The 10,593-nt window shown below is 31.8% G+C and overlaps 2 protein-coding genes across 4 annotated transcripts in view; both read right to left on the reverse strand.

The window, feature by feature from the left end:
- Window positions 1–3,547, reverse strand: part of LOC108734964 (disintegrin and metalloproteinase domain-containing protein 10) — a 38,685-nt gene extending 35,138 nt beyond the window's left edge. For all 3 annotated transcript variants that reach the window (XM_018466743.1, XM_018466742.1, XM_018466741.1), the window contains exon 1: window positions 3,226–3,547. In XM_018466743.1, coding sequence (XP_018322245.1) covers window positions 3,226–3,286 — 61 coding nt within the window. In that variant the 5' untranslated portion in view covers window positions 3,287–3,547. The remainder of the gene's footprint in view (window positions 1–3,225) is intronic.
- Window positions 3,548–3,859: 312 nt separating this feature from the next.
- LOC108734976 (tubulin-specific chaperone D) lies at window positions 3,860–8,964 on the reverse strand. The gene is made up of 13 exons (XM_018466756.1): window positions 8,538–8,964; window positions 8,216–8,484; window positions 7,828–8,078; window positions 7,547–7,769; window positions 7,280–7,428; window positions 6,981–7,210; window positions 6,460–6,729; window positions 5,976–6,297; window positions 5,495–5,875; window positions 5,164–5,440; window positions 4,899–5,094; window positions 4,529–4,843; window positions 3,860–4,367 (listed from the first exon to the last, which is right to left on the reverse strand). The coding sequence occupies exons 1-13, from the start codon at window positions 8,904–8,906 to the stop codon at window positions 4,080–4,082; spliced, it is 3,540 nt and encodes a 1,179-aa protein (XP_018322258.1). The 5' UTR covers window positions 8,907–8,964; the 3' UTR covers window positions 3,860–4,079.
- Between the last annotated feature and the right edge of the window lie 1,629 nt (window positions 8,965–10,593).

The raw sequence follows: 10,593 nt of genomic DNA on the forward strand, positions 1-10,593 counted from the left end.
TAATAATACACACATACCGAGTTTTTAATATTTGTGCCCTATCCGGCTTTATTTTCAAGATTATCAGGCGTTTGTTATATCTTAGGTCTAAAAATGTTCGGACGCGGCCCGCAAGTTCGGGATCAATTACCCATAATATAAATAAAAATAAAAATTGTTCTAATCTATCCTCTATCGTTTTAATTAAGAGTAGTATCTTATCAAAATTTTATGAAAATTGAAGTGCTTTTATCCGAGTTATTAAATATTCACAGTGACTCACATTTGGATTGAACAACCTCTATATAATAGTACTATGTGAATATTTGTTAGTTTTGGAGGTATTAACAAGCCTTTATAATTATTTGCTTGCCTAAGTAATTTTTGATGTCGCTCAAGAATTTTAAAAACCCTAAAATACTTACATAAAAATCAATCTTTCTTTTCTAGTTTTGGTGGCGTCATTCAAATTAATGGATTTTCTCCAATTTCCAGTCCAAAATATGTAGGCACGTAGTACCTATTGAATTAATATTTAAAAGTCGCTCAAGAATTTTTAATATCTTCGGGCAACATTTAAATTAGGCTGCATTAACATTATGTCTTTGTTTTCTATTTACTTTTAGTTTACATTATTAAATATATTAATCCATAAACCATCCATAATTAATATAGTGTAGAAAAGAATTTCATGGTCAAAACTAAAGACCGAAGAAAAAAATTGTTGTTTCATTACTTTTAGCATTATTAAAATTCGTAAGCAACCATTAAGAAACTAACCAAATTAACAATTAGAAAGACTGTTTTAACCATGCCCCCTACCAAAGTATGGTAATTTTCCCTGATTTCAGGCACGAAAACGCAACATTCCCAAGGGAGAACTCCATACTTTCTTCCCTTTACGTTTTTTATGGTAGGCCTTTCTCATACCAAATATTTCCAAAAATGAAAGTTTTTGGCTTCATGGAACGTTTGAAAGTAATATTATCAACATCTAAACTGTTGCTTAGCGTCAAAAACAAACAAATCTTCATACAGACTCAACAAACAAAAATAGATACATAAAATAGGTCAATTTAAAGGTATAGCTAGGTGTGCTTTCTGTAATAAAGTACTTTATTGAATAAACGGAGAATTCCTACAACTTCTAATGACTATTGATTGATTTTGATGACTTTCCACGAGGTCTTTAACGCTGAGCGTTTCCGTGAATACGAAATTCTTAGTAAACAACATTGGTAAAAGTAGATAAATAATATTTCATTATACAGCATGGAAAAGACATACTTTTCGATGCAATATAAGATGTACTGTCCAACAGAATTAATTATAATTTAAAATTAACGAATCGCGACAGTTGACCGAGGAGATACTGAGGACAGTGAACCATACTTCCCGTATCGCGTGAATCATGTTAACCTTGACTGAAAACAACGGATAGTTATCCTACGTTTTATTACGTATATCATTATCAGAGCCGATAACATTCATAATTATAATTCTAGGGGAGATGGGTCTCGGCTCCATTTTTACCAACAGGCGAATTTGTATGCGCCCAATTAATCGAAATTTAGTCGATTGATCGGAACAAGTAATCAATTAATCAAATTTTTCATTAGGGAAATAGATAATCATTTGAAGGTAGGTAATACTTTTTTCGCTGCATATTGCTTTTGAAGATGTTGGTTTTGAATCCAGAAAATTTATTGTTTGCCTAGGTGATTTAGAATATTAGAAAGTACATGTGAGATAAATAATTGTAATAAATATTAAAACTTTCTTACATTAAATAATACTTTTATTTAGGTATTACGCGACAAGTTTAATATTAAGACAACAAAATTTTATATTTATAACAGGTAAATTTGCATAAAGAACACATTTACATAATACATACATGATTAGTTACTAAATTTCTTATCCTCCAAATTAATTATTTACTTATCCATATCAATAAAGTTAGGCGTTTTAAAGTAAAAACAAATACCCGCATAATGCGTATGCTAATTTAAATATGGAATCACAGAATTCGGTATCATGCTTTTACGATTAAAAGGGACAATAAAAAAATTTAATCAACAAGAGTTGGGCTGTTTTTAATCATTATGCAATAATTTCTAAATCTAGGTAGGTTTAATTCACGTTGTCATTAATAAGAAGATAATGATGGATAATTAAAGTAAAATAGCAAAATCACTCTTGATCTTCAACATTTTATTGTGATTTGTGATAGCAACAACATCCTAAGAGACCAACTTAGAAGCTATTGTAGTGTTGATCTTTTCTGTTAATAAATAATTACCTACCTATGTAACACTTATGTGATTAAAGAAATTTCATGTATTTTAATGATTCATTTTTCCATACATGATTTTAACAAATCATTTAATCAATCACCATCAATTAAACATATATTTGAAAACCAATAGTTTGGGCAAAACAAGGAGAAAATAAAATATAAATTTCATTATTGTAGGTACGTATTTGATTATAAGACCGGTTAAATTCACGATCATTTAGCGTTGCTCTTTCCATAGCTGACATGCAGGTATATAAAATAATAAAAAACTGAATAATAAATCTCTACACTAATGATTAGATCCTTGTTATCACTATTTGAAATAAAGGATCAAATTTATTATGAAAATATTTTTAACCTGGATAGTTACATTTTAGTGTACATTTAAGATGTTGCTATCTATAAAATATATAAGTACTTATCCTTCATGTGTATTTTTATTTTATCATTTTATCAAATGTCTACTAAGCACGCGTTTTATAGATTATATGGCCAGTTAAATTTCAGGTTTACTTAGCATTGCCTTCACCATAACTGATGCCATGTTTCCAAACAGTAAAAACAAAATTAAAACAAAAAAAGGCATGATTATGTGTAGATCTCAATGAATGCTAACGGCAAACCAGAAAGGTTTGCCATTTTTGACAAAAAAAACTTAAATAATACAACATAAATATTCATATTAATCTAAACTAGTAAATAAAGGCAATCATGAGTCAAATTCCTAGAGACGTGTCAATGGTGGAAAATGTGCATATGGAAAATAGAATGAGTGATAATTTACCTCAAACCAAACGATGTTCTGCAAGTGCATTGCACATAAAAAAATAACGTTAACAAAGAAAGAATGTGGGTTTTAGTCAGGGTAGAAACAAAATTCCTTGACAAAGGGCATATAAGTTATTTACAACTGTCTGTCGCTAAAGATCTTCATGGAGGAAACTTACCACTTTCAATATAGGGAACCAGCAGGAGTATAAAGACGATATATACAAGATCACTTAACATTGTCAAAAACAAAGCCCCACAACACCACAAAAACACACCCAAAACTGACTATGCCATTTCTGTTAAATTTACAGCTGATGGCCCGTACACAACACCAACACAGAACCTTTGTTTAACATGAACTGCACGCATGCGTCTTTTAAAATATTTCCAATTAATAAAAGATAATCAGCGTTAAAACAACGAATCACTGTTTAACATATCATTAGAAAATATGTCTCATTTATAAAAATGTACAAACAAATGATGCACACACCACCATTGTTTGTCGATAACTGATGATAATAATAATTTAAAAGTAGTTGATTGGTTTGGATTTTATCGAATAGAATTCAATGTTTTGTACATCTCGCACCATCTAACGGTGAGCTTTGTAGCATATTTTCCATATTTTTAACGTGTGGTAAAGAATACTATATAATTTTAAAATTTTTAAATTTAAATTGATAGGAATTCAACTATTTAATATAAAAACACTAAACTATTCGAATATATGAAAGCTAAGCAACTTTATGGAAAGTACGGTTTAATTTTTCACTTATTATAACTACTTTTGTAAATAAAACCAAAAGGTGTATAAAAAAGCATTTAATTAGAAATTAAATAATTATAAGTATAAAAGTAACATAAATATAATAAAATAACAAGCGCAGAAATCAAGAGCAAAATTGGTATAAATATTTGTGCATTTTAGTGTAGTTTATTCTTTTTTATGTATAGTGTTATCAATTAATAAGTTCACATTATTATATCACTTTGTTTTAGTGTCCAAGAGGACAATAAAAGTCTCTTTTTAAGTTAAAGCTTTGTTAACACTTTTAGAAACTGGCTTTTTGATGTTCATTAGTGTGCACAAATTATTGCGAATTTCTCGTAAGTTTTCCAATGGCTCTTCCCAGTTTGTCATGCTCAAAATGTTCATAATTTCGTCTAAATTTTCGGAAGGAATGACCGAGTTATCACCATAAACCAAAAGGGCTTCGTACAATTTTGTGGCTGTTGAACGTCTTATATAAATTTGTCGATGGCACAACAAAATACTAAGCTGGACCAGGGCGGTACTGCAGACTTCACTTCGTACCTAATTTTTGTATTTATGTAAAATTAAACTTTCTTATTATTTTTTACAAAATTAATATTATTAGAGGCAAAAAGAGAAAAGTAAGAGGCATTTAAGAATAACAAAAGGTAACATATGAAGATAAGACGCTTAAGGAGACGTAAATTCAAAACTAAACATACCTGAATGAATTGGCAAAGAACGTCAATTCCATCGACCAACTTGTAAACATCTCTACATCCAGCTATTTCTAATTGAACTAATTTTAAAATTTTCTTAGCAAAATCCGACTTTTGAAAGTCCAAAATGTTTGTTAAACATCCAGAAGTCATTATCCTGCTAAGAAATCTCAAAATTGACACGGTAATCCTATCAACTTTTTGATAATTATGGAATATTTCAGAAATAGTTTCACACACTCTCTGGATCTCTTCTAAGCCCTTTTTCTTTTCTTGTTCTTTTAAATACGTAAACAGAGCACTACTAGAATTTTTTACCTAACAACAAAAAAACGTAATTAACAGAAAATATACTCAAAAACATAAAACTTACTAAAGTTTCAGTCATACCACCAACACTAGTTATTATTCCTAACATAAGATTATAAGTAAATTCCTCCAATTCTATTAACTGAACGAACTTGGGAAAGGTACTATTTGCAGAGTGCCAATTAAGGGCATCACATTCTTCCTGGGAAAATATTCCAACTAATACGTCGTGGTGGGGGATGTTTGGTACTCTAGGATCACTGCACAAATTTAGTCATGAAACAAAAAGATAGTAATAATTATTCAATTTAAATTAAATAGTAATGCACCTGTGTATAATGTTGGAAAACATTTTCCCTGCCAAAGCTCTGGTTCTATCAATTTTTTCAACAGCCTGTTGGGCTAAACCAGCCACAACTTTTGTCACGACTTGTGAGGTTAATAAATGGGGACATTTTTTTGCTAGCAAAAGAGTCATAGTCTGGAGGCCGGACATTGAGGCTTCTCGCACCCAAGCCCCAATGTCACCCCTCTTGTCTTGAGTATATTCTGACAAACCAGTAAAATACACTTCATATATTGCCATTATATCGTTGCTACTTATCTCTGCAATAAATATCCAATGTCTAATAATAAAATAGAAACAAAATTTTAACCAACCTTTTCCCAATTCATCCTCTAAAGTGCAACAGATCGAATTGATGGCTTTGATAATGTCCCGTCGACTTTCTGACCATTTTTGAGTATGCTGATCAATACACATGGCTTCAATGAGGCCAGCAAGTATAATGTTTAAATGGGGCTTCAACATAAAATCTGGTAGCATCCCAAGAGCTAAAGAATAGCCCATTCTGTTTACTTGACTAGGAGATTTCATTTCCTTCACATATCTGGTCACTATCATTTCCTTTTTGGCCAATAAATCTACTGAATCACCTTTGAAATATTCAGAAAAGAATGGTAGAAGTGCATGTACTGCACAAGTGCGAATTATTTGCACCTCATACGATAAGCAGTCATTTAGTAGAGATAGCCAATCTTCTGCAACATCAAAAATATTGAATGTTATTATTCCAAAAAATATCTATGCAGTAATAGAATACTTTATTTTAATAATTATTATTAATAAAAATCAAAATACCTATAACTTTGGTGTTATGGAAAGGCATATGTGCCAAAGAACACTTTTCAATGAGATTAGAGCAAGCCTGACGCATTAATTCACCTCCCATCCCTCTAAAGTACAATCGTTCTTGAAAATTCCTGATCAAACATTCCACTTGTTTGAACGTTTCGACTGTAACGAGGTCTTCCATCTTTACGCCTTTATCTTCGCTAAGACGTGAAAGAGCCAGAAGGATCTCACCAATCGCCAGGATTGCTCCATGTCTACTATTTAAGTCAATACTAGTTGCTTTTTCAAAAAGCGAGGGTAAAACTTTTTTTGCCATGTATTCTGGAGCCTAGCACAAAAAATAAAGTTACTCAAACAACAATTAACTTTCTTTTGAACTAGAAACAGACAAACGCTTTTGTGATGTAAGTACGAAAAGTAATGTTACATAAACTATAATATCAGTACGTGCAATAAATCCGATTATATCATTTAAAAGTGAAATACAAACCGAAGGGGTGAGATTATGGAAGGCTTTCGCGGTCAGTTCCCTAACGGCGATATCCCAGTGATCCACCTTTCTGTCAATAAGATGTGTAATTAACGTCATAGTATATTCATTGAACTGGGCAATGTATACACTAATATTGAGGTAAGCATTGCTACGAATGCTCACAGCATAAAAGTCGGCGACAGTAACAATGTCTATACCATGAGGAAAAGTACCCTGACGTCCTACATTCTCTTGGAAGGCCGCTGCAGCCGCCCTTCTACAGTTAATCTACCAGAAAGACAAAAATTAGTTTTAAAAATTGCAAAGTAATTTATATGTGTAACAGATACAAGGGAAAAATAAAACACTAATTAATTTCAAAGTGTTTTCAGTATTTATTCAAAAGGTTTATAATCAATATCAGTAGTAGAATGCAATACTTTTCTCCTTCTTAATTTGTGTTCAGTAAAGCAAATTAGTAAATTTTTGATCATACCCGATACTATTTAAAACAACAAGCAATAATAATACACACATACCTCTCTGTCAAAACAAGTGGCAACTAAAAGAGCACTCGCAATCTGGTTTACGAAGGGTTTTAATACTGATGTGTCGTAAGCCCTGGCGAAAGACCAACAAAGATAGCACGCAGCATCCCTTACGTGAGAGCCCACTGATGAATAACCGCGAGGTTCATCGTAAAAAAGTGCCTTTTGGATCACTGGAATGACTTCAGGTAATCGAACTGGTAAAAGAAGACCCCTTCTTCCTGTACAATTGAAAAAATAAAACGTTGTAGACTTAGGATTACTTTTAAATAACGCTACTTTTTCAATACCTAACTCAGCTAAAGCTAAACAACCCCCATGCCAAGCAGCATCACCTTCTCGAGGATTAAAACTCTCTAAAATTGTTCCCACAACTTCGTCGGCCAAATCTTTAGGCAAACGACCAGTTACTCTTCCTATACCTTTTGCAGCAGACCACCTGGAGTTCCACTTATAATGTAATTATTGTACAGAAAGATGAATTAAGAAAATTTTACTTTTTGTTGTCATAAAAATTACTGAATATATTAATAGGAATAAATTACCCTATTAATTACCTTACAACACTGTTGTTGCATGCAAGGCCATGAATAAGTTGATCTATAACTTCTTCTACTTCATCTGGTACTTCAATGTTTTCTTCTTGTTCATTAGAATCAGTTGGAGAGGATGGTGAAAGGAAATCTTTTTCTCCATCACCTGCACTTAGATTAGATGCCAATGACCGATTGCCACGTTGATATCTCCATGAAGCAATCCTCACAGGTAAAAATGTTAAACCTTCAAAAGAGAAATTAAACACATACTTATCCAAAATTTACTCTAAAGTTCAACATACCTATTCTCTGAATGTTTTTGTAGACTAACTTCTGAATGTTAGTACCAGGGTCATTTTTAAAATTGGCAGAAATTATCCACTGCAATAAATTACCAACATGAGCAACCAAATCTTCTCGTTTGCCATACTTTAAAATCATAGCTATTGATGCTAAACACCCAGATTTCACAAAAACGGAGCTTTCAGGATTGGTACTTATCTCATAAGTCCAATTGAAGTACGATTTCAAATAATGTTCTTTAGTATCAGATCTGTAATTGTAATGAAATCATATGTACTGATTAGAACAAAAAAAATTGCTTTATTTTACTGCCCATTTAATATGTATAATTAAGGATATTATGGGAATTAACAATACTATTGTGAGTACATTAGGTACTTAAATTACCTTGTTAAAAACCTGGCACTTAAATATGCTGCAGCATCTCTACATTTATCAGGCACAACAATGTATACTTTGCACACTTCAAACACCCTCTGCATAACAGTCTTTTTATTATCATTTGAGTTAGTAAATCCATCTAAACGAGACATATGAAATGGAATCATAACAATTATTGAGAGCCACAACAGAAGAACGTATCTTGTAAACCAAGTATCTGAATCAGATGGGTCCTGCTGTTCAAGCATTTGGAGAACAGGTTCAAAATCAGCAACCTAGTATATAAACCCATTCAATAATTTATTTCTTTATTTAGAAAACCACTTACCTCATGTGGTAAACGTTTAACAACGTCTTTGTAACCTCTAACACTAATAATAACATGCATGTATTTAAACACGGCATGTTTTAATTCAGGTGGGTTAGATTGGTCTCTTATTAAAGCAATACATTTCTCTAATAAAACTTCGAGATGAGAATCTAAAAGATGTGGTTGTTCTTGATACTGAGTAAGAATGTACACAAACCGTTCGTATGCTCTTTCAAACACAGATATTGGGGCTGACACAACACTTTTAATTGAATCAATCATGTTCATTACTTCCACCGATTCGGAAAACAACTCCAAAGCGCACCCCAAACCAAAAGGCTCTTCATCTTTTTGATTTTCATCAGATTTTTCTACATCAGTTGACATTTCACAAGTTTATTTGCACCAAAAAAGTAGTCAAAAAGCGAGGTTAGAGCAGGTTAGAGTTCTCACAACCATCGAGTAATAAGCTACAATTTTTCTATGAACGACATTCGCACCACCTATCGAAAACATTGAAAAACTATTTGAAATATTAATTTTGTGTATTTTACTGTTTAAGTGTTTTACAATTATATAAGCAATATTTTTAAGAGAAATAACTTCAGACGAAGTAACTGTTATACTATCTAATATTCTAAAGTGATTTTAAAATCTATTACTTTTTGTACATCTCAATAAACACTATTTAATATAAGTAATATTTCGCAGCGATTTTTGCGCTCCACAAAGTTGATATTCTCTAAAAAGTTTTAGAAATTTGCAAAAAAGTTTATATTTAAGATTATCTTCTTAAGAGAAATTTAATTATGCCTGAAGGGGTGTTCCTTGAGTTAGTTACTCTCATGATTTTATAAATAATATAGCAGCAATCTTATTTTTGCGCTTTATGTTTTTGAAATGATCAACCCATCGACAATTGTGTAAAAGATGAAAATTAATCAATTTACTTCAATGAAACCGGAATTATAGCTCAATTGTAGCCTTTATTTTAAAATGTCCCGGCGCCTCCACCAAAATTTTTAATAATTTTGTAATTGCTAATGTGTGTATATTTTTATAAATGTCTTATTTCCAAAATTAAACCAATCGTCTACAAAATGAAAAATCTAAAGATTATGAAATTTTATCCTTTTTGTTCGCGAACAAAATCGTTCAAAAACTCAAAATCCATTTCATTGTATAGTAGAAATATTTAAAGTTTTAGCAAATTTGCATTGAGTTTAACTTAATAAAAAAATTAATATTGACTATTACAAATTTCTAATATTTTTTCGTTTGTACATGTAACTCCTAATTAATAAAAGAACTCAAGGTTCGGAGTGTTTGTAGGAATTCGTTTGTATAAAAAGGATCACGAAAGTATTGTGAAATATGTAGATATAGATGTGGAAACATTCGGCTCTGTTTACCCAGTCTGTTCACGTCGCTGAATGAAAAGCAATATTGTTTAGATCATTTTTATTGGCTGAGGCATTTATTGTACATTTATATTACTGTAGTATAACATAGGTCTGAAGAGAGAAACCCCATACTCTTAGAGCCGACTTTGCAGCCTCTATCAGTCCTCGTTTCAACTATCATTCACACATTTAATATATATATTTATATATAATACAGTACAGTTTTTATGTAATGTAAGAGCTATATAGTAAAATATATCATTTATAATAATCGATTACAAGGCGACCACAAGACCAATACCGACGTCTTTTGAAGGCTAACTGAGTTGATCTATATTAACAATCTAGTTACAAAAATAGTTAGGCCGGCTCATGACTGTTTTTTTTTCTTATGAACTGAGTTCGACCCTGCAGTCGCCCTTATCATTATCGTGAAGGGAGAATTAGCAGGAAGGGAGCATCATAGGGAATCATCGACATCCTGGACTTCACAGGTGAAAGATAGAGGACGTTGATAAGAGTTTAGATGAAGGACGGGACATGGATCGACATAGTGCCTACCCTAAGGTGCGAGGGGTGTAAAAACTACCCCGCTCTTTTAGCCTTTCATTACAGCCAAACAGATGGAGCACATTTTACACCCTTGTGCGTTGGTGCACTGTGACACATAT

Source organism: Agrilus planipennis, unplaced genomic scaffold, assembly GCF_000699045.2.
Source record: "Agrilus planipennis isolate EAB-ADULT unplaced genomic scaffold, Apla_2.0 scaffold92, whole genome shotgun sequence".
Taxonomy (NCBI): Eukaryota; Metazoa; Arthropoda; class Insecta; order Coleoptera; family Buprestidae; genus Agrilus; species Agrilus planipennis.